We start from the raw sequence: 20,785 nt of genomic DNA, 5'->3' as shown, positions 1-20,785 counted from the left end.
CTCATACGTTCTTCTGCCCTCCATAAAACCCTCAGTCTGTACAGCCCAATCTACATTTGCTACGAACTATGTACCGTGCCCTTTTCTCTCGCAGTGTGACTCCTCTTGTGAAATCATTTGTCCCTCAGACCAAACCAACCCATCTCTTCCGCAACATGTCTGCCGTCAAGACGTCTCACTTGCCCAACGAGGATCTCCAGGCCTCTAAGCTCTTTGATGTCTCTCACATTGTCGCTGTCGTGACGGGCGGCGGTACAGGTATTGGTCTTATGATCGCACAAGCTCTTCAGTCCAACGGCGCCAAAGTCTACATCACCGGCCGCCGAGAAGAAGCCCTCGACGCTGTGGTTAAGCAGTACAGCAAGGGTCCCGGCAGCATCCACGCTCTTCCAGGCGACATCACCAAGAAGGATGAATGTATCAGGCTTGCCGAGGAGGTGGGCAAGAACGAGTCAAAGGGTGTCCACCTGCTAGTCAACAACGCCGGCATCGCACGGGACGACCACACCAAATTCTCCAAGAACGGCCAGCCCGACATGAAATCCGCCGAGAGCATCTCGAAGCACATGCTCAAGTCTGAGGTCTCGGACTGGCAAGACACCTTCGAGACCAACATCACCGCTCAGTTCTTCATGTCCGCGGCATTCCTGCCGTTGCTCGCCAAAGGACGTAATGTCACGCCTGGATATACCTCCAGCATCGTCAACATCACCAGCATCAGTGGTCTCATGAAGGGCTCGAGCAGTGGGCAGTTTGCCTATGCTACGAGCAAGGCCGGCTTCGTGCACTTGACCCGGATGCTGGCGACGACGCTTGCTGAGACGGGAGTCCGTGTGAATCAGATTGCGCCGGGCATCTTCCCGAGTGAGATGACGACAGGAGAAAGCGACGAGACCCAGAAGAGCGAGTTGAGTTCGGAGATGAGTAATCCTGCTGGTAAGTCCATCATGGTTTTTTTTTCTGAGCAAGCTGTTGCGTAGAGATTGTCATTTTTTGCTAATGCATACTGGCGACAATAGGACGTGGCGGCGGTGATGCAGATATGGCTGCGACGATTTTGTATCTGGTCGGCAAGGGTGGATTGTTCTTGAACAACCAGCTCATCCACCCCGAGGGCGGTCAATTGTTGGTTGCGCCGGCTGCTATTTAAGGACGACGTCGAGCCGAATGGAGAAATGCCAACCACCGTGACGTGGACATAACGAGGACCACGAATAGTTATTCACCCAATACTCCATGGAAGGAGGATTGACCTGCATAGAGCAGAAGAGAGGAATAGCAGAAGAGAGGAATAGCAAAAGCAACGTGTTCAGAGACGGGACTTGAAAAGGCAGGGAGATATCAATGTCTCAAAATCCGTGAAACTTTCTATAAATCGGGAAGGTTCCACGGACAAGTGTCCCAAAAGGGCGTATGTATTATCAAATATATATCTTCCAGGATTCAAAAAATGAAGTATCAAAGTCCCGAGAATTGCATGAGGACGAGACATAAGGAGACAGCAAAGACGACCATCGTCGCGCTCACAGCCGCAGCACCAGCCGCGCCGGTGTAAGTGGCGATCCATGGTCCTGATGTTGAGGGACTCGTGTCCCCAGTGTCTGAGTTCGAGTTTGTATCTGCTGGTGACCAAGCATTGGCACTGTCGCTGCTTGTAGGAATAGTTTGGGAGGCTGCTTCCGTGGGCGCAACCGGCTCCAACGTGACTGTGGTCACAACAGTTACGTCCGAGCGAGTCGCGGTGACCGTCGTTGTCGACTCGTCTCCCTGGAATCCTTTTATCGTCACGGTAGAGACTAGGCTTCCTCCTTGGTGGCCATTCATGGTCACAGTGCTAGCGGGGCCATCGCCATCAACTGCCCAGCCGTTGGCATGGCCGGTCTTTGATGCTTTGGCTACAGACAAAGTTGACTCGTCTCCCTGGTATCCCTTCATCGTAACAATACTGGCCGGCCTTCCTCCCTGGTAGCCATCCACGGTGACAGTGCTAGCGGAGCCATCGCCACCAACTGCCCAGCCGTTGACACGGCCGGTCTCCGATGCTTTGGCTGCAAACAAAGTCGTAGTCACGGGCATAGTCACGACAAATGGATTCGGAACAGGCCAATTCGCAGGGAGTTTGACTGTCTCCGTTGTCATGCGGATCGAGGCCGGCGGTTGCTCTGTGCAAGAGCAGTGCGTGGTGGTCAGGATCACGGTCTTGGTGATAAGGCCGGTCGCACATGGTTCGATCCAGGTGGCTTTGGGAGGTTAGCGGACATTAAACCGGTGGGTAGGATTAGGATGAAAATACTTACTGGTCAACGTTGTCTTGTAGACCACGCCCGAAGTTGGTCTGCCACTGTTACGGGTAATTGTTGTCGTTGACGCACTCGAATCGTCCTCAGACCAGTCCACCCACACGATACTACCGGTGGTAGGGCTGGGAAGGACGCTGTTGAGAGACTTGCTGCTTGTGAAGCTTTGCGACATGTCTAGCCATGACCTGATCGTGGTGTGCGTGTTGGTGGATATTGGGCCTATGCTAGATCCGGACGGGCCTGTTGAGCTTGGTGAATGGCTGGAGGGCAGTGATGCTGTTGACATAGATCTGAAGCTCTCGCTCGAGGTGGGACTGGAAGAGCTGCTCGACCCTGTGGTAGTTTCCGAGATTGTCGTCAGGTTCGTGCTGATGGGATCGGCTGTAGACCTGCTCGTAGTGTAACTAGCTGGCGTACTGCTCAGAGTGCTGCTCACGATGGTTGAGCTGCTGAGTACGGAGCTGGTCAGGCTACTAGTGGCACTGCTGGTTGAAGTGCTCGCAGAGGTGCTGATCGGGTTGATAGCGCTGCTGATGGTACTAGTAGTGGTGCTACTAGTCGAAGTGCTCGCAGAGGTGCTGATCGGGTTGACAGTGCTGCTGACTGTAGTACTAGTCGTGCTCGTAGACGTCGTGACAGGGGTGGTGGTTGTCGTCGTCACTGCGGTAGTGCTCAAAGTACTACTGGAGGTGCTGATGGCTGTAGTAGTTGTTGATGTTGTCGTGGTTGTTACAGATGTAGACGTGTACACCTTGAGGGAATTGATCAACCAGTAGGTTTCCTCGAAGTCTGAAGGATTTCCTTGCACATAATCCGAGCATTGTGCTGCTCTAGCAGTGCATTCAGGGGTGGTCGCCCATTGTAACCCTCCGGCCCAGTCTCCACAGAAGGCAATATTGATAATGAGCTGTTGGTCCACGAAGTGCTCATCCAGGGTGCAGGAAGTCACAAATTTTGCCAGCGGAGGCCCCCAGCTGGAGGGATCGGGCGTTTCGTAGCCGATATCCGTAGGCACGTTGCTTTCTGCAAAGTACCAAACACTGACCGCATCGCTCGTCCATTCGGTGGCATAGACTCCACCACCCCTCTCGTTGAAACCTTGTCCGTATGCAGAGGATACGGTTCCCGAGTCAATGGCGCAGCCTGAAACGCCTCCAGTATTGACGTTGCAATCTCTCGTCAGTAGCTCTCCATCCATTTCCTGTGCTTCAAGGAAACAAGTCTGATTTGTCTTAAGAGACATCTGATTGAATGTTGCAGTGTTGATGTTCTCAATGATATCAAATTCACCATGGCTCGGCCAGTCCGGACCAAGAAACCAAAGTGCCGGCCAGACAGCGCATTGTCCCCCAGGCATATGTTGTAGGTCGATGATGAAGAGGCCGTGATTATAGACCGCTTTGCTTTCTAGACGCAAGCTGTTCCGCCCTCGACCGATCGCATTGTTTGTATAATCGACTCCGAGGTAAATGGTCCTGTCATCGTCAAAAGTCCGGTAAAGGCCGTCGGTGACTGCCGTATTGTAGTCAACGTAATTCACGTAGCCATGCGTCGGATCATCATCCTGTTTCAAGTGAGCAAGCCACTCCGTCACCACTGACAACAACTGACCGTGAAGAAGTTGAACCTGTCAGCAAAGCCGGACCCGCCGGTGTAGTCGTCTTCGAGGACATACTGACCCAGAGCTGCGGTGCAAAAGCATAAAACAACAGAAAGGAGTGGACGCATCTTTACAGATACTGCGGGCGGCCACGTCGGACGCAAAAGTGAGAGCGAGTGACGAGGACAAATTGGAGGAGAGGGACATCGTGAGCTTTACTTACCTTCTATCCTTTTGAGCAATGTCTAGATCATTCAGCAATGATGGCTCGAGCAGGGAGTCGCCTAGGCGCAATCTTCGTGACAACGAGGCCAAGATGGCATTTTCCATGCCAAGGTACATGTTACATTCTGAATGTATCGTCAAGCCTGAACCACTTGTGTGAGCGGCCACAGCGTTGAAAATTCGCAAGCAGAGCCCGAGCCACAAAGGCGATGCATAGATTGATGGGCCTGTCAAGCAAGTCAAATCACCTCCCCAAAGCCAATGAGGCATCAGGGCTTGAGAGGTCGACATGTGTCAATGGGAAATCGAGTCCGTTCATGCACTGCGGGTCCCTGATCGCGTCCTGCTATTGTGTCAATGGATTCGAGCATGGTCCTTGGATCCCAAATTCATGGCAAAAGAAGAACTTGACACGAACTTGACGAGGTAGTAGTGTCTGGAGATGGGGTACCGTGGGTATGGCACGAACGATCTGCGCATCGTATCGCATGATCCGCTGGTGTACGGTGGACTTGGTGATCTTGAAGCACATTTTGATGGCTTGGCTTGGCTGGCCAATGAGGGCGGATGAAGTCCTGGCTCAGCAAAAGATTGAAACTGCTGAATACTTCGGTCGTCGTGCTCATGCGCTTTTGGTGTCTACCTTGTGTTGATGGAGCCGTCCGCTCCTTGTAAACACCAACCGTGGTCCAATGTCTGACAGACGGCGTATCAATGGCCCTCCTGGCACGACCATTGCGCCAGTTTTTGTGTCCTCCAAGCAAACAGCGAAAGCAGAGAAACGACGACTGAGAATACACAACGAACTACGCAGAATATGTACTGACTCTCCGAACCCACACTTTGGCTCGATCTAACGTGCACAGTCTTGCAAACCGGCGTGGTACCGTCGGCCAGCGGCTCTGCCTATCTCGAACTCGAAAGTCGGCCTACGAAGCCAGCCATTGTATCCTTGTCCTCTACGATCAAACTGTCATGTACCGTCCTCGGACCGAAACCCCTGCCTAGAACGACTTCCTTCTCTCCAAACCTCCAATTGACCGCATCAGTCAAGTTTGCACCGTTTGCGACGCGTAACCGACAAGGGTACATTCGTGATTCTACAGAGAAAGATCTCGGACTACACTTGGAGAACGCTTTGAAGGGTGTAATCATACCATACAGATGGCCCAAGAGCGCGATCGACATTGCCGTAACAGTTCTCGAATGTGAAGATGACCATGAGACGGGAAACCGCATTGCGGGACTGGGACTGTTCAATATGCTAGCTGGATGCATCAATGTCGCAGTGGCGGCACTTGCAGACGCTCGTGTGGACTGTCTGGATCTGTTGGCCGCTGGAGTTGGTGCTGTTGTCCCAGGTGCTGATGCGCGGCCCGTTCGGGTCTTGGATCCTGCTGCTATCGAGCATGCCAAAGTGCTGTCAAGCTGCCTCGTCGCATACCTGCCTTCGAGGGACGAGATTGTCGAGCTCTGGTGCAATGATTCAGCATCAATATCAAGCAAATACGCTCCAGGATTCGAGGACTTGGTCGACAGTGCCGTAGCAGCTGCTCGTGGTGCGCAGACGGTGCTGAAAGACGTCTTGATGGAGTCCGTGATGTACGGCCAGCCCGCGACCAAGAAGCTTAATCAGCAGGGTGCAAAAGATGTGGCAATGAGTGGATGAAGGAGGAGGCAGATGGTTGGCATCGAGAACGCGGCAGCCCGCATTTTCGTCACCTTCAACTCAAATATTAATGATAACGTGACTATTTTGCTTTTCGTGCATATCAACGGATACATATCTACATAATAGATCTAACTATACTTCTTAACAAAAATTAGCTATTCAAGAAGAAGACGGTGCATCTATTTTCGGCGATGATGTTAAAGAGACTTTGCGCCGGATCGAGGCGAGATGAGGATATATGAGCGGCATACTCCTCAAAAAACGACAAAAACGACAAAAACGACAAAAAAGATTGAACCCCACCTGACTTGCTGCTATGAATTAGCGGAATGAAGAACACGGTCGGGGGGGAATACGAACAACAGATAACCTTTCGATACCGCAACTTGAGAACTTCTTTACGAAACCGCAAGCACTGGAGTCGAACGCGCTACCAATTGCGCCAGAGGTCCGAACAACGAGCTCGGACTCGTAATTGTTGAGAAATTTCGAGCTTGCCCGATATGAACTAACAGTTTTCATGGTGGGCTCTCTGGGGGATCATGGCCAATAAAGATCCCAGACACACATGGAGACCCTCGTTAAACGACGTTTCCGCCGAGCCGCTTCTCCGTCGGATAGATGCGGGTAAACAAGAGTGCATCAGAGATGGAACAAACAGTCTTGAGTCGTTCCGAGGGTCTGAAGAGGGAAGAGGTACATCGATAGATGGTCCGCTCACGTTGGACCGCAGTAAGGTCAATCGACAAGTCGAACACAAGCAGTCGTCTCTGCCTGGGCAACAATCTCGACTGAAGTCGCCCAACACTCCAGCTCCAGCTCTGGGGCGAGAGCGTTGGGAGTCACCAGAGCCGCATCATAGAAGACAAAATTACGGATCGGGAAAGTCGAAGGACAGCCCGGGTAAGGCCATCCAAGCGGAGTGTCAACCTCGCATCAGTCCAGCCACCATCTGGTCCTGTTCTCCCTGGAAACTTCTTGAGGTTTTGCACGGTGAACAAGGCCGTTGAGCAAGAGCGGCATTGGGCATGCAAATATCTCGGAGATGGTCTCGGAGATGGGCCAAAGTGTTACACTCTGCAGAGTCATCAATCCTGTACCTACCACCAGCGGGGGGAATTGTCTGGTTGGCGACAGGGTCAGCCGGTCTGCCAGGCCACGGGACTTGATGAACCGGAACGACTGATCAGTACTACGGTCGCATGGGTAAATCGTGTAACGGAACTCGTGTAAGTCGGGTGCCAAACAGTTGCCGCTTGGATCCTCGAAGTAGTAGTTTAGGCCTCGCATTGAACAGGGGCCTCGCCTACCACATACAGTGTCCTGGATTTGGCCTTGAACAGGGAGTCCTCCTACTATATACGTGTCCTAGACCTAGCATTGATACAGGGGCATCACCTACCATATATATTGTCTTCGCTGCTGTTTGTCGTCGAATGGCGCCCTAGCCCCAGATTACTCGATTTACCCCATGACACCGTAGTAATCTGTCTCACAGAGAGCTCGCAACCCTCAGACAGCAAGAGCAGAAAAGCGTTCGGAGTCAGGCATGCTCTCCATAGTACACGTAGTCAATTGCGCAGAGTAGAAACTGAATGATGAACGATTCGATTAAACTTCCTTTCTATTATCACTATCAATGTGAATGTCTGCCATGAGACTTTTCTGTTTCGACTGTCTTCATAATGCAACCTTTTCAATCCATTCAAGTTCTTTTCCGTTGGGCCTTCTATCAAGCGAAGCATACCCTCATAGCCCTTTCATGGGATTTATGCTGACTCAGTCCACGTCTTGGGTCCATCTCAGCCCTCTCAGGCCCATATGGAGCAGCAGCTCAATCATGCAAGACAATCGACTCGGTGCAAGGACACATGACATCGGCGTAGATCGTGCACAACTTGTTGCACCAGCAGTCATCCCAGCAGATGCACATCTTGGCAGCCATGTATTCCTCAATACTCATGTGGCCCTGATAGTAACGGAATTGGCCGACCGAGACACCCTCGAGCCGAGCGCTGGTACACTCAAGATGCGCTTCTCGACGGAGATTTTCTTCGGCCTTGGTGCGGGTGAGGTCTTCGGCGGCAAGATCCATCTGGAAGTCGGCGAAGTTGAGTGCGACATTGCGAGTTGGCAGACTGTTGAGCATTGCTTTGGTGTAATCTTTGTACGGGTAGGTCGGGTCATCGATGAAGTTGGTGTGGGTGAACTCGCCATTCGGGTGGAGAGGGTCGCCGTTGGTTCGGCATTCTGGGACGAGGATGGCAGCGGCTGAAGACGGGGGCGTGGTTAGTTTATGCTTGTAGACGGAAAAGGGAGGTGAAGGAGTCCAACTTACTACGACGACGCAGGTGTGCCACTTCGTAGCTCTCGAATTGGCCGGGGTAGCCGGTCAAGACTGGGATCTTGCGTTTGCGTGGTGGGCTGGGAACGGTGTACAGGTATTCGCAGTCGTTGTCTTCGCAAGGAGGAGTGGGTGGAAGCTCGATGCAGCAGGTGGTCGAAGCTATGATCTCGATATCTGAGTCGTCTTGCTCTTCTGCAGTGCGGATCTTCTTGGTGGCGATGATCTCGATATCTGAGTCGTCTTGCTGTTCTGCAACTCGGATCTTCTTGGTGCCGACGGGACTGATGTCGTAATCTGGAGACTTGGTGAGTGCGATTGAAACATGATGCTGAATGGACTTACCATAAATCATGGGACTATCATCGAGGGTGTCACGGTTGCTACGCTTCTTGCTTGTAGGCTGTTCAAAGAAGACATCGAATTGATTGAGAGGTGTGGGAAGACCTTGGTCAATGTTGATCGAAGTCCAGTCGCCAGCTGGGGCATTTGCTCTTTGACCTTTGGAATGATTCTTCTTGGGGGCCGATTGGTACTTGGATTTCTGAGATTTCGGGTTGAGAATGGCTCTTGTAGGATAGGCACAGGTGGATGGGTCATAGTCTGGAAGATCCTCTGAATCCCGGATATGTCTGAGATTCTGATATGTGGGCACATATTCTTGGTCATGGTCAGTCATAAGCGCCGCACTTTCTGGTTATGAGCTTACCTCCAGTCCTTCCAACAGTTTGCGCGTAGGCTCTCGCATCAATACCGGCATCTGCAAACTGCACGTCCAAGCAGGCCTGTCCAGGAGTAGGTGGAAGCGGCTTGTTGAGATAGTCCTCGATCGGGAGTGGCTTGTTGAGATATTCCTCGAGATCGGCTGGTTTTGAGTGGTTGATTGCAGTGTCAGGATGGTGGTGCACACCACAATCGCTACCGACAGCAGCCAATGCGTTGTGATACCAGGAACCGTCTCTCTCCTCATCATTGACGACTTGGTTGATTATATCTTTCATGTCATCGGTAGCGGACATCTTCGTGTCAGGGTTGGAATCCCAAAACCACAAATCGGTCCCAGACATCATCTGGTCAGCCATGGCTTGGAGCGAGTTGCGTGAAGTGATTGAGGAATCTCTTCGACGAATATCAATATGTGGTGGAAATAATATTGTCACAGTCGCTCAGACGAAGGCTCAACAGTCCATGAGCTGCTGTGGCATTGGTAACAAGAGGATAGAGAAGGAGTTGAGTACCATAGGAGACTGGATTTGAAATCCGCATCTTTCACTTACGCTTTCTATGCTGGCTATTGTCGGATTGAGTGGCTGGGCTTCATTGAGGTTTTCTGCCGTACATCTGTGAAATCTTTGCACATGAATAGAGAGAGCGGCAGGAGAGAACAATAGCAGTGCAGAGATTTCACCGACGGTGCGGTAGAAAAGTTCGATAGCAGATGGTTTGGCCGACATCAGGCACCGCAGCGTGTTGAACATACGGGTGACAAGACCGGTCTGGCAGATGTGATCGAGCAACGGTAAGTGACATCTCGTTCAGCAGGGACTCTTCCGTGGCATCAACCTACACGTCGTCGTTCAGACAACGAGCTTGAGCACGAGGAGTCCTCCAGGGTTCGGTCACAGGACTCCAACAGCGAGCTAGACTTTCCATAATCCAGAGCATGGAGGCCTTCAACACCAGAGGTGATGCGTACAACCGTCTATCTCATCTCATGAGAGTGCAAGTCAACATGTCTTCGCCGGGAGAATTGAGTCCTGCCGGGTCTGCTCCATCTTGACCAACCCCATCATGCTTCAAGGGGAGAACTATGAGATCCATCGGCGTGTCGAACAATGCCGGATGAACAGAGATCCGATCTAGGATGATGAGAAGGCTTGTTTGAACATCCTGAGAATAGGGACTTCTGGCATACAATGTTTCAGGACGGGGAAATGGTAGTTGGGAGAACGTCAGCAATGAGGCGCGTGCAAACGCGTTGGTTACTGCGGGCATCACGGGGCGTCCTGTTAAGGAAACTATAGCGACCGAAGGAGTGAGGACGAGGATTAAGCGACGCTTTTTGGGGGCTCGAGCCTTGATGGCCGAAGCCAGATCACTGGAACAGGGGGGTTGTTTCCCATCTTTCATGCCGTGTCCCCAGAAACTGGTGTTTCCTAATAGGCATCTCCTTAATTTTTTTTGTAATATTGCTCCTTCATCTTCTTTCTGAAATCGAGGGCGACGGCTGCTCTTCCTACAATTGAATCCTCGGCGTCCGCTTGCCTGATTACGAACCCTTTCGAGTCCGCTGGAGATGTTAGCTCAGCGATAGGATTACTGCCTTCGTCTGCCCGCTCATTCTGGTCGAGAAGATGGCTGGCTCCGGTTGCTGGCCCCAGAGGTCGTCAGCAAGATGGCTGGCACGATTAACGCACTGGACATTGGCCGTACTGTTGTTCACAGCCTTGCCGGCAAAGAGCGACAAAACGGCGGCCGACTATTATGTCCACTCGCTGCCTGGGCAGCCTGATGGTCCGCTGCTGAAGATGCACGCCGGGTATGTCGTCCGGTCAGAGGTTAGCAAACGTACTGACGCAAAATAGGCACATTGAAATCACCCCCGAACACAACGGACATCTCTTCTTCTGGCATTACCAGAACCGACACATTGCCGACCGGCGGCGGACTGTCATCTGGCTAAACGGTGGGCCAGGATGCAGTTCGATGGACGGAGCGATGATGGAGCTAGGCCCTTACCGTGTAAGAGAAGGAGGCAAGCTGGCATACAATGAAGGCTCATGGGACGAGTTTGCGAACCTGCTCTTCGTGGACAATCCAGTCGGCACCGGCTTCAGCTACGTCAATACGGACAGCTATTTGCACGAACTACAAGAGATGGCCGACCAATTCTTGATCTTTATGGAGAAGTGGTTTGTCCTGTTTCCGGAGTACGAGAACGACGATCTGTACTTTGCTGGCGAATCTTATGCTGGCCAGCATATACCCTATATCACACGGGCCATACTCGACCGCAACATCAAAGCAAGCGCCGATGGTAAACCACTATGGAATGTCAAGGGGTTGTTGATCGGCAACGGATGGATCGCACCCAAGGAACAATACCTATCATATCTGCCCTTCGCATACCAGGAGGGGCTTATACAGGGAGGCACAGAGGAAGCAACGAGAGTCGAATCGGCGCAGACCAAGTGCCTGGGTGAATTGGCCAAACCCGGTGGTGCTGACAAGGTGGATGTGAACCAATGCGAGACTGTTCTATCTATGGTTCTCGACGTCACCAAGAAAGATGGCAAATGCTTCAACATGTATGACATCCGACTGCAGGACAATTGGCCATCCTGCGGAATGGCGTGGCCGCCGGATTTGACGACAGTGACGCCTTATCTTCGCCAACAAAATGTCATTGATGCCTTGCATATCAACCCGGACAAGCGCACAGGGTGGACCGAATGCTCAGGGTCCGTTTCTTCCGCATTCCGAGCTAGTCACTCGAAACCGAGCGTCGATTTCCTTCCCGGCATCTTGGAAGCTGGTGTTCCTATTCTTCTTTTCAGTGGAGCCAAGGATATGATATGCAATCATCTCGGTACTGAAGATATGATCGGCAATTTGAAATGGTCTGGGGGAACGGGGTTCGAACTCTCTCCAGGTGTTTGGGCACCGAAGCGTGAATGGACGTTTGAAGATGAAATAGCAGGACTTTACCAAGAGGCGCGAAATTTGACCTATGTGTTATTCTACAATGCCAGCCACATGGTTCCGTTTGACTGGCCAAGACGCAGCCGAGACATGCTGGACCGTTTCATGGGAGTGGACATTGCGAGCATCGGCGGCACACCAGCTGATAGCCGGCTTGACGGTGAGAAAGCGGGTACCGAGACCAGCGTTGGGGGACATCCCAATAGTACTGTCGCCATTGAAGACGAACAGAACAAACTCAAGGAAGCCGAGCTCAAAGCATACTATCGCAGCGGAGAGGCTGCTCTGGTGATTGTGCTGATTGCGGCGGGATTGTTTGGCTGGTGGGTGTGGCGATCAAGACGAGCCCGGTCACGAGGATACGTGAGCGTGCCCCTGTCGAATGGCTTGACGGGCAAAGGACGAGATGTGGAGGCGGGAGATTTCGACGAGAACGAGCTAGACACTCTTCGCTCAGGTCGTCCACGGGCAGACATGGAGACAGAACCTTACGACCTTGGTAGTGACAGTGAGGACGAGCATACAGGATCTCATGGAGTTGGGGGGGCCGAGGGCAGGGAAAAGGGAAGCGGATAACAAAAGGGCCATCAAAGGGGAAAGGCTCAATGACCTACATAATACTACTACGAGTATGTGAACATGGATATGATTATAGACGGCTTGGTCTTCTTTCTCTTTTCTGGGTCTTTTCTTTTCTTTTGTTCCGTTGTTTCCACCAAGATGAACCAGATCCATGAGATTAACGAGATCGACCAGATCCGACCAGATCGACCTCGGCGCGGATGTTGCCTTTAGCACAATACTGTATTGGGTGATCAGCCATCGTGAACTGGTCCGATTTTCCTGTCAAGTGTCAAAATTCTGCGAGTCTGCCAGACCGGATCCCCCGCCCATCCCAGTCCTGGTTCGGTCTTGAGTGTCTGGTTCTGGTTTCTCATTATTGCAACCATCCAATTCACCTTCCGAAAATCTCTTTTCCTGGTTGTTACTGTAGGTGGCTGTTCCAATTTGTCATTCCGCCAATATGCGGTGCTGATGCGGTGAGTCTCCTCTTACTGTATCATCTTCGAATACTCATCTATCCCGATCTCCCGATGTTCGGCTAACTCAGTTGTCGACCTGCTGGTAACCGTGTTTGGTCCTTGGCAATTACGTTGTATTCGAGACCACTGATGCCGCCAACGAAACTACCCAACGCTTTGATCAACGGGCTGGTCTGGTCTGGTCGTGATCTGAATGCGGATCCGAGCTTCGTTCCTCAAGTTCGGATTGCCTGGATCCCTGGATCCCTTGCTTCCACCATTTGATTGCGCCACTTTTCGACTATGGCATCCCGTTCGCTTGGAGTCCCTCCCCAGCAGGTTGACATTTGCGCGCCTTCTGCGTATATTGTCTTACTCTGGCACTTCCCGTGCAGCCTGCATGGACATGTCATTTATGTGCCTGACTTGCTCGCCACTGGGCAATAATTGTGTCATGGCGGTTGCGATACGAGGTTCTTTCAAGATGGTGGCTGCCTCAAGGACATTTTCATATCATCCCTTCCTTCAGTCCAACCTGTCTTAAAACCACACCTCCAGCCACTGTCACCGATATGCACACTCTTCAAGCAAGCTTCAGTATCGTTCTTCTTAATCCAGTTTGACTTTGGGTCTCCATGGAGTTGTAATACTGTATTGATGCTTTTCAGGCCGTGCTTTACTCGACTCCATTTGGGTCGTGTCAAATGAAACTTTCAGAGATCCTTACCTCGGTCAAATAGACTGCTTTTCGAGTTGGAAGTCGCCGAGTCTCAGTCACCATCTAGTCGGACCTCAGGCGGCCAGCCTTGCGGACTTTGCGGATGGACGAAGATGCTTTACAGCTTTGGCATCACTACCTGGGCAGGTCCACCGTCGCTGCTTCACCGACCGTGGTGACCTACGATGCTGGCTATGTCGTCCTGTCCTTCTTCACCTCCTTGATAGGATGTCTTACCACAATCGAGCTACTACAGCGACGGACGTCGATGCGGGGAGCCTATAATTGGTACGCTCCCATGATTTCAAGATCCCAACAAGGCTGACCGCAACAGGTTTCTCCTGGTGGCCTCAGCTATAACAATGGGTGGCATCGGTATATGGGCAATGCATTTCGTTGGCAACAGAGCCATCGTTCTCGACCGTGGCCATCCTCAACGCCAGATATTGTACAATAAAGGCTTTACGGCGGCCTCATTCTTCCTACCCATCATCGTCTTACTCTTCGCCTTCTACACCCTTGGCACATCTGCCAAAGCTCGCCAACTTCAAGTTGCTGCCGCCGGAGTCCTAACGGGTGCCGCCGTTTGTGGGATGCACTACATGGGTCAATTGGGCATTGCAAATTACAATTGTTCGTATCGGCCTCAAAACGTGGTGGGGGCCGCGATCATCTCAGTGGTCGCCAGTCTGATCTCTCTCAGTCTGTTTTTCAGAATGAGAGACAAATGGACGGACGTGTGGTGGAAAAGAACTCTCTGTGCTGTGGTGCTTGCCATCGCGGTCTCTGGGATGCATTGGACGGCAGCCATCGGGACCATATATCACTGGAGAGGTGATCTGTCCGTCCACGGAGATTCTCGTACAACGACTTCTGTTGCCACCTCTTGTCTGGTAAGTCACGCCCACCCTTCGGTATCAAGTCGCCTTCTGACAGCATGTGAAGTCAATGGGTTCTTGCATCATGCTTCTCGTGGTTATTGGCATCCGAGGACGGAAGAGGCGCAACGCCAGAATCACGTCACAGCGACTGGTGCTTGCATGCTCCTATTTCGACGACAAAGGCAATTTGATGGTGACTCAGGACGGTCTGTTACCAAACACCAAGATTACAAACCAATACATTGAGAGGGTGAGTCCACAAGTGTCCCGGTGTCTTCCACCATGCTGACCAACGTACCAGACTTTTGGTGAGGACGAGCTTAGCAGATCTCATGACACATTCCATTGGATCTTTCGGGCTTCACACCAGTGGACAATCTTCAAGGATCTTATCGCGGGCATGAAGAAGGACATTGAGGGGGACCCAACAACAAAGCAATACCGTCCTGGCTCGCATACGACCACTCTACCTGATGACACAAGTGAGATCTCGGTCAATTTTGCCCGAGTGTTCAAGGAATTGTTTTGCGTCGCCGCGCAGCAACTCGCCAATACACTCCACGAACCACTCGAGAAGATTGGGGTCTTGTTCGAAGAGCCAATGGACACTGGTACCGTGTGTTGCTCCCCCAGCACGCCCACCGGCATGCGGAAATCATCAATTTTTTCCTCTTCCACGGCCGTTGATGTTGAGAGAGGAAAGGGCATCAATTCTTTCACCAAAGGCAAGTACCTTTTCCTCGTGCGCGAAATCCAACGCGGCGAGATGGCCAAATTTGCCGCTTTGGGTTATCGATTTGCTGCCGTGGAGCAAATTGCTGATCCTCTTGCCAAAAGCATGCAAGTGAATCGCGCTGATCTTGTGGAGCGGATGAAACGTATCAGAACAAGTGCCGCTCGCACATGTTTACCACCCCCGGGAGTATACCTCTCCTGTTTTATGCTTCGTCCAAGCATGTACAAGAGCTTCGATATTTTGGTGCTTGACAGTGCGCAAAACCAAATTCCGCACGTTACATTACAGTTACCTGATCTTTCTCCAGAACAGTCGAAACAGTTGCAGTCCTTGGATGAAATGCAGGTCAGTGAGGTCCTCAAGGTCCTCGTCAACAAGTCGAGCAAGCCGAACAATGTGGACATCGACGAGGGGTTCCGATGGCAGCTCTACAACGCCTTTCTCAAGCTTGTCGATGCGGTCGGCGACTATGACAGCATGATGGCAGCCAAGTTCTCGGCAAGACAATTTCAGGTTTCTTGTCAGCACGGTGGTGGTTGCGGTTCGTCAGGCAGCTGTACTACCTGCAAGTTCTACTCAATTCGAGCCCTCAGAAATATCCATGCATCTCCTACCCGAAGTGATTTGACATATGTACCACTTTCCTTCTTCAGTATTCAGCAGCAAGTACACACGGGACATCCCGACGACAACGGCTTTGCTCGAAAGGTCGAACGGCAATTTGGTCACCTTCACCGCGATGCAGCGCTATCTATGGGAACAAGTGTCGCCAGGGGTCGATCGCCGAGTCCTGCAGAGTCCAACAGCCAGGGAGCCGATTCGCCAAGGATACCGATCTTCAGAAACCCACTGAGGAGGTCAGTTGTTCGTCGTAGAAGTGACGAAGCTACTATTGTCGACCACGAGACGGCTGTGCCTGACGCAACAGACACGGAAATGACCAGAGTCAGGTCATTAGACGAAGACTATCCTGCCGGAGAAGCGGGGGAATCAGAAAGCGAAAGAAAGCCTTGTTGGGTTTCGGAGCTGTTCAGTCTCTTCCAGACGAAATGCGAGCCCGGTTGGGGTTCAGCCAGGCCAGGTGGATGGAAATGGGACATCAGCGTCCAAAATTCCGTTGAAATAGCGACTAAGGACCGCCGGAAAGGAAGTAATGTCGTGTGCGCATCGTTTTAAAGGAGCATGGCCTACGGAGTAGATACTAGGTAATGATGAACGACGACCATGCTGAAAGTACCTATGTAGGGAACATGTGAATACTTTTGCAAACCTCAATGTCTGAGTGAAGTACCTAGGTCCAGAGTCCGTGACAGTCGCATAGCACGGAGTCAGGAGTAAGGAGTACCTGGCCTCGCTGGTAAGTACCTGGTAGTGATTCCTCATTGGCGGAAAGTCGGGGTTGACTCTGCCGCGCTTTGCCGCCTTTTGTCTTCAAGTCCCTCCATACCAGGTACCTTTACTGCGTACCTACAGATGACTTATACGAGTACCATCCCCACGACTTGGTAAACTGCGCCCTTCAACAATACTGTTATTCAGATTGTGGCGCCACCATCATCGACAACTCGATACCATGACCACTATGAGACACATCTAATACCTGCTACACCTTCTATCCTCTTACCCGGATCGACCTACTTAACCCTCTTCACACACTCTCTCTCTTTCGTGACCAGGAAATCCTCCTCTTGTCAAAAGACCCGAATAACACGGAGTACAAAAATCCCCAAGAGACAAAGATTTGAGCCAGGGCCAAGCCATGCCGTTCGGCCAGCTCGTGATCGGGCCTCCCGGGGCGGGCAAATCGACATACTGCAACGGGATGCAGCAATTCATGGGCGCGATCGGGCGCAAGTGTTCGGTGGTCAACTTGGATCCGGCCAACGACGCGACGAGTTACGAGGCGGCAGTCGACGTGCGGGAACTGGTCACGTTGGAGGGGATCATGGACGACGAGGAAGTCGGCCTGGGCCCCAATGGAGGGGTGTTGTACGCGCTGGAAGAGGTCGAGCAGAATTTCGAGTGGCTGGAGGATCGGCTGAGGACCCGCGTCGGCGAAGATTATGTGCTGTTCGATTGTCCGGGGCAGGTCGAGTTGTTTACGCATCATGCGAGTTTGCGGCGGGTTTTTGCGAGGTTGGGAAAGATGGGATATCGGGTGAGTTTCTGGACCCTACGCACCGTCACACCTTTTTCTGGGGTTTGTATACTGTGGTGTCCTGCGCAGGCGGACTATCTGCCCTTTTCTTTTTCTGGGCTTTGGGACACGGCTGTATGCTGGCACAGACGGATTATCTGCCTTGGGTGACTGCGGTGGCCTACGCAGTCGGATTGTGTGATACGGACGAAACGTGTGATGTGGAATGTGCAAAGTATACTGATATGGTTGTGCACAGCTAGTGGTCGTCAACCTGATCGACTCATACGCCCTGACACTGCCGTCATTATACATCTCGACACTACTGCTCTCATTACGAAGCATGCTGCAACTCGACATGACGCACATCAATGTCCTGACCAAGATCGATAACCTCTCGAAATACCCTCCTCTGCCGTTCAATCTGGACTTTTATACAGAAGTGCAAGACCTGTCGTACCTGCTGCCGAGCCTGGAAGCAGAGTCGCCGATGTTTGGACAGGACAAATTTGCCGCGCTGAATGAGGCGATTGTCAACCTCGTGGAAGAGTATGGACTGGTCGGGTACGAGACGCTCGCGGTCGAGGACAAGAAGAGTATGATGTCGCTTTTGCGGACGATCGATCGAGCCGGAGGGTATGCCTTTGGCGGCGCGGAGGGGGCGAATGATAGTGTCTGGCAAGTCGCGGTCAGAGAGGGAATGGGGACGATGGACGTTAGGGATGTGCAGGAACGGTGGATCGATCAGAAGGATGAGTGGGATGAGAGGGAGAGAAAGGAGTGGGAGGAGGAGCAGAAACGACGGGCAGAGGAGTGGGAGAGGGGTGTTGAGGAAGGGGGCATCAGAAATGATGTAGATGGATTGGATATGGGGGATGACTTACCTAGGATGACGGGCGATAGTGGTGTCAAGGTGAGGAGGAGGGATAAGGCTGAGCCTGAGCCTGAGCCGGGCGATGGAGGGTCATGACCATGGCAGCTGATAGCGGGTTGGCTTGCTTCGTGGTTTTGGAAAATGATTCCACCCTGCTCTCTTGGTCAAGCAGCTTCTGAAGAGACGTGCAATAGTGTGGTTGCTCAATCAGAGATATCTTCCATGTCCTCCTCATCGTCGAGGTCTATGATCCCCTCCTCTTCATCCTCGATGCGCAAAGCGGCGGCATTGCCTGGTCTTTTGTCTTTGTTTTTGTCCAGTAAGCCTTGAAGCATGTTTTTGTCTTCGTCTTCATCTGCTCGGCCTTCCCGCTTTGCGCGTACAATGTCCCTACGCGCTTGGCGGAGTAGCTCCTCCTCGCTCTTTCTGATCGTGCCACTCACCCTGGTTACTCTGATGACACATTGTACAGGCGCGGATTTTCTATCGGGTCCGGGTATAGTGTCCATGAATGTCAGGCTAGCCCAGACAAGGCGGAAGTGTGCTCGGGGTACACGCAGAATCACGGTGCTCGTGCTGGGGCTGAAGTAGATGACTCGCAGGGAAGATTGAACGACGGACAGGCCATGGTCGCCGAAGAGGGACTGAATGGTGGAGCGAAGCGTGGACAGTAAGAGGCGCGCATTGAGGTGAGGTGGGCTGGGCCGTGAGAAGAGGACGTACGAGGGCGTTGTCTGAGAGGAGGGTGGTGTGGGAGTGGTGGCAGGGTAGAGGACATTGAAGAGGAGGTAGCGGTGTTTGATGCGGACCATGTTGTCGAGAGAGAGGCTCACGAAGGTATCATGCTGGAACTGTCACTCGGTGGCAACGGCGTTGATGTTGCTTGCTACAGTCACCAGTTGGATCCGGGAGACTTTTGAGCCGCAGACTCTCTACTGTGTACGGAGAAGTGCACCAAATGTAGTTGCCGCGCTAAATTTTAGTGCGGGCGGGGAATGCGGCTTGGCAGCTCTCAGAGTTGCGGTGTAAGGATTGCCTACCAATTTGTATGACACTTTTCAGCACTCGCCTCGAGATTTTTGTACTTTGCATACAAAGCCTATAATAATTATATCTCTAGTATCTATAATTGACTTTGTTTTATACTTATTTCCCTCTAGAATAGCCCCTCGTTTACCTAATTTTATCGATCCTAAAGGGTACGCTAAGCGCGGAGATAGTGGTAGGCAAAAGGTACATCAATAAATACTTATCCTATCGATAATGATTTAGTAGACGGTTAGTTTTTGCCCTTATACCTTCTTCTATCTCTTATCTTACGGTAGAAGTAACCAAAATTAGAGAAACCGAGCGGCCGCGGCGTAAGAATTCGCCTACCGTTAGACCTATAACCAAATCGGCCTCGTAGAGAGATACTAGCACTAGATATTTTATTGCTTAACGGTCCTAGACTTTTACCCTATATTCTATCGATTAGAAAACTACGTAAATTATAGCCTATATTAAGATCTCTAAGCGATCTATCTAAGCGATTATAGAGAAGATAAGAAAGAGAGGATTTACGCCGTAAGAGAATCCTCGAGTCCTCGACTATTTCGTTAAGGATAGATATAAACTAAAGCGTCTAAGAGAAGTGTTAGAAGTTAAGGAAGAGGAAATTCTAAGTTTATTAAGAATAAATAAATCTATAAGAGAGAAATCTATAGAAGTTCTAGTCTATAAATATAATATTAGTATATTAATAGCTCTTTATATTCTTTATAAATATAGCCTAAATAACGTAAAACTAACGATAAAATTAAGCCTTAATCTAAAGTAATATATAGTGTAGCTTACGTTTTATCTTATATATTAAGATTAAACCCTCGAGGATTAGAAGAAAATAATTTAGAGCGATAAAACGAGCGTTATCCTAGGGTATTGACGAGGTTCTATCCGGGTATAACGAATATCTAAAGAACTATTTAAGAAGTCTATTATTTATTATCGCTAGAAAAATTACTTAGAATTTATATTTTAGGGTTATTTTACTTACGATAAAATTAGTCTCTATTATATCTATCGAGTAGAGACTATCGTAGAGAAAAAGACATTTTAGAAAGAGATTAATAAGTTAAATAAGGCTCTCGAATCAAAAAAATATAAAGAGTAAAAATTATTAAATAGCGTAAGACAGCTAGACCTTAAAAATCTTCTAAAATATAAACTAAAATAGCGCTTTACTAAAGAGATAGATAAACTAATAAAATAAGATAAGAGAGGAATTAACTAGTAGTACTATTATAAGGTCTAAAATCTATTCTCTTAAGATCTCTCTATCTAATAGAAATTAAAAGGTTATTCTCTTAAAGCTAATTTTATTTACTCGCGAGTATAGCCCTAATACTATTATTTAAGAGAATAATACCTTACTATATATCTATTACTTTATTAAATAAACTTACTTTATATAAGATCTTAATAGAATACTTTAGCTAAATAACTCCTCTAATCTCTTTACTATTAAAAAAAGCTAGCTATAAATAAAAAGAGTTACTACCTTTAAAGAAGCTTCGCGGATAAAAACTAACTTAG

General features: G+C 50.5%; 8 protein-coding genes across 10 annotated transcripts; 5 read left to right on the top strand and 3 right to left on the bottom strand.

Moving 5' to 3' along the window:
* Nucleotides 1-70: 70 nt before the first annotated feature.
* PV05_00495 (uncharacterized protein) lies at nucleotides 71-1,344 on the top strand. Its single transcript, XM_013465395.1, has 2 exons — nucleotides 71-936; nucleotides 1,020-1,344. Exons 1-2 carry the CDS (start codon nucleotides 156-158, stop codon nucleotides 1,148-1,150), a joined length of 912 nt encoding a protein of 303 aa, XP_013320849.1. The 5' UTR covers nucleotides 71-155; the 3' UTR covers nucleotides 1,151-1,344.
* A 33-nt stretch (nucleotides 1,345-1,377) lies between these two features.
* PV05_00494 (uncharacterized protein) lies at nucleotides 1,378-4,299 on the bottom strand. The gene is made up of 3 exons (XM_013465394.1): nucleotides 3,912-4,299; nucleotides 2,298-3,864; nucleotides 1,378-2,240 (listed from the first exon to the last, which is right to left on the bottom strand). The coding sequence occupies exons 1-3, from the start codon at nucleotides 4,026-4,028 to the stop codon at nucleotides 1,459-1,461; spliced, it is 2,466 nt and encodes an 821-aa protein (XP_013320848.1). The 5' UTR covers nucleotides 4,029-4,299; the 3' UTR covers nucleotides 1,378-1,458.
* Nucleotides 4,300-4,724: 425 nt separating this feature from the next.
* Nucleotides 4,725-5,961, top strand: PV05_00493 (uncharacterized protein). Its single transcript, XM_013465393.1, has 2 exons — nucleotides 4,725-4,944; nucleotides 4,992-5,961. Exons 1-2 carry the CDS (start codon nucleotides 4,818-4,820, stop codon nucleotides 5,792-5,794), a joined length of 930 nt encoding a protein of 309 aa, XP_013320847.1. The 5' UTR covers nucleotides 4,725-4,817; the 3' UTR covers nucleotides 5,795-5,961.
* A 1,453-nt stretch (nucleotides 5,962-7,414) lies between these two features.
* On the bottom strand, nucleotides 7,415-9,223 carry PV05_00492 (uncharacterized protein; the record flags this gene model as incomplete). The annotated part of the gene is made up of 4 exons (XM_013465392.1): nucleotides 7,415-8,068; nucleotides 8,136-8,438; nucleotides 8,487-8,801; nucleotides 8,851-9,223. The coding sequence occupies 4 exons, from the start codon at nucleotides 9,221-9,223 to the stop codon at nucleotides 7,632-7,634; spliced, it is 1,428 nt and encodes a 475-aa protein (XP_013320846.1). The 3' UTR covers nucleotides 7,415-7,631.
* A 1,015-nt stretch (nucleotides 9,224-10,238) lies between these two features.
* Nucleotides 10,239-12,503, top strand: PV05_00491 (uncharacterized protein). The gene is made up of 2 exons (XM_013465391.1): nucleotides 10,239-10,680; nucleotides 10,727-12,503. Exons 1-2 carry the CDS (start codon nucleotides 10,496-10,498, stop codon nucleotides 12,417-12,419), a joined length of 1,878 nt encoding a protein of 625 aa, XP_013320845.1. The 5' UTR covers nucleotides 10,239-10,495; the 3' UTR covers nucleotides 12,420-12,503.
* A 675-nt stretch (nucleotides 12,504-13,178) lies between these two features.
* PV05_00490 lies at nucleotides 13,179-16,442 on the top strand. Of its 3 annotated transcripts, XM_013465388.1 has the most exons (5): nucleotides 13,179-13,871; nucleotides 13,918-14,476; nucleotides 14,529-14,714; nucleotides 14,766-15,453; nucleotides 15,508-16,442. In XM_013465388.1, exons 1-5 carry the CDS (start codon nucleotides 13,687-13,689, stop codon nucleotides 16,374-16,376), a joined length of 2,487 nt encoding a protein of 828 aa, XP_013320842.1. In that variant the 5' UTR covers nucleotides 13,179-13,686; the 3' UTR covers nucleotides 16,377-16,442. The 3 variants fall into 3 exon arrangements, with proteins under 3 accessions (XP_013320842.1, XP_013320844.1, XP_013320843.1); XM_013465390.1 differs by having other exon boundaries at nucleotides 14,766-16,442; XM_013465389.1 differs by having other exon boundaries at nucleotides 13,179-14,476; nucleotides 14,766-16,442.
* A 225-nt stretch (nucleotides 16,443-16,667) lies between these two features.
* PV05_00489 (uncharacterized protein) lies at nucleotides 16,668-18,442 on the top strand. Its single transcript, XM_013465387.1, has 2 exons — nucleotides 16,668-17,358; nucleotides 17,597-18,442. Exons 1-2 carry the CDS (start codon nucleotides 16,960-16,962, stop codon nucleotides 18,305-18,307), a joined length of 1,110 nt encoding a protein of 369 aa, XP_013320841.1. The 5' UTR covers nucleotides 16,668-16,959; the 3' UTR covers nucleotides 18,308-18,442.
* PV05_00488 (uncharacterized protein) lies at nucleotides 17,566-19,108 on the bottom strand. The gene is made up of 2 exons (XM_013465386.1): nucleotides 18,222-19,108; nucleotides 17,566-18,012 (listed from the first exon to the last, which is right to left on the bottom strand). The coding sequence occupies exon 1, from the start codon at nucleotides 19,021-19,023 to the stop codon at nucleotides 18,415-18,417; it is 609 nt and encodes a 202-aa protein (XP_013320840.1). The 5' UTR covers nucleotides 19,024-19,108; the 3' UTR covers nucleotides 17,566-18,012; nucleotides 18,222-18,414.
* Nucleotides 19,109-20,785: the final 1,677 nt, after the last annotated feature.

Source organism: Exophiala xenobiotica, assembly GCF_000835505.1.
Source record: "Exophiala xenobiotica strain CBS 118157 unplaced genomic scaffold supercont1.1, whole genome shotgun sequence".
NCBI lineage: Eukaryota > Fungi > Ascomycota > Eurotiomycetes > Chaetothyriales > Herpotrichiellaceae > Exophiala > Exophiala xenobiotica.
This window is presented reverse-complemented; position numbering and strand designations above follow the sequence as displayed.

Bases quoted from the DNA above. Each gene is read 5' to 3' on its own strand.
- PV05_00490 (XM_013465390.1), top strand. From the start codon at position 13,687: ATGGACGAAGATGCTTTACAGCTTTGGCATCACTACCTGGGCAGGTCC. The intron at 14,477-14,528 runs GTAAGTCACGCC...CAGCATGTGAAG, and splicing joins CTGTTGCCACCTCTTGTCTG to TCAATGGGTTCTTGCATCAT. The intron at 14,715-14,765 runs GTGAGTCCACAA...CCAACGTACCAG, and splicing joins CAAACCAATACATTGAGAGG to ACTTTTGGTGAGGACGAGCT.
- PV05_00493 (XM_013465393.1), top strand. From the start codon at position 4,818: ATGTCTGACAGACGGCGTATCAATGGCCCTCCTGGCACGACCATTGCG. The intron at 4,945-4,991 runs GTACTGACTCTC...TAACGTGCACAG, and splicing joins CAACGAACTACGCAGAATAT to TCTTGCAAACCGGCGTGGTA.
- PV05_00495 (XM_013465395.1), top strand. From the start codon at position 156: ATGTCTGCCGTCAAGACGTCTCACTTGCCCAACGAGGATCTCCAGGCC. The intron at 937-1,019 runs GTAAGTCCATCA...TGGCGACAATAG, and splicing joins GGAGATGAGTAATCCTGCTG to GACGTGGCGGCGGTGATGCA.
- PV05_00494 (XM_013465394.1), bottom strand. From the start codon at position 4,028: ATGCGTCCACTCCTTTCTGTTGTTTTATGCTTTTGCACCGCAGCTCTG. The intron at 3,865-3,911 runs GTCAGTTGTTGT...CACTTGAAACAG, and splicing joins ACAGGTTCAACTTCTTCACG to GATGATGATCCGACGCATGG. The intron at 2,241-2,297 runs GTAAGTATTTTC...AACCTCCCAAAG, and splicing joins CTACAAGACAACGTTGACCA to CCACCTGGATCGAACCATGT.
- PV05_00491 (XM_013465391.1), top strand. From the start codon at position 10,496: ATGGCTGGCTCCGGTTGCTGGCCCCAGAGGTCGTCAGCAAGATGGCTG. The intron at 10,681-10,726 runs GTATGTCGTCCG...GACGCAAAATAG, and splicing joins CTGCTGAAGATGCACGCCGG to GCACATTGAAATCACCCCCG.
- PV05_00489 (XM_013465387.1), top strand. From the start codon at position 16,960: ATGCCGTTCGGCCAGCTCGTGATCGGGCCTCCCGGGGCGGGCAAATCG. The intron at 17,359-17,596 runs GTGAGTTTCTGG...GGTTGTGCACAG, and splicing joins TGGGAAAGATGGGATATCGG to CTAGTGGTCGTCAACCTGAT.
- PV05_00488 (XM_013465386.1), bottom strand. From the start codon at position 19,023: ATGGTCCGCATCAAACACCGCTACCTCCTCTTCAATGTCCTCTACCCT.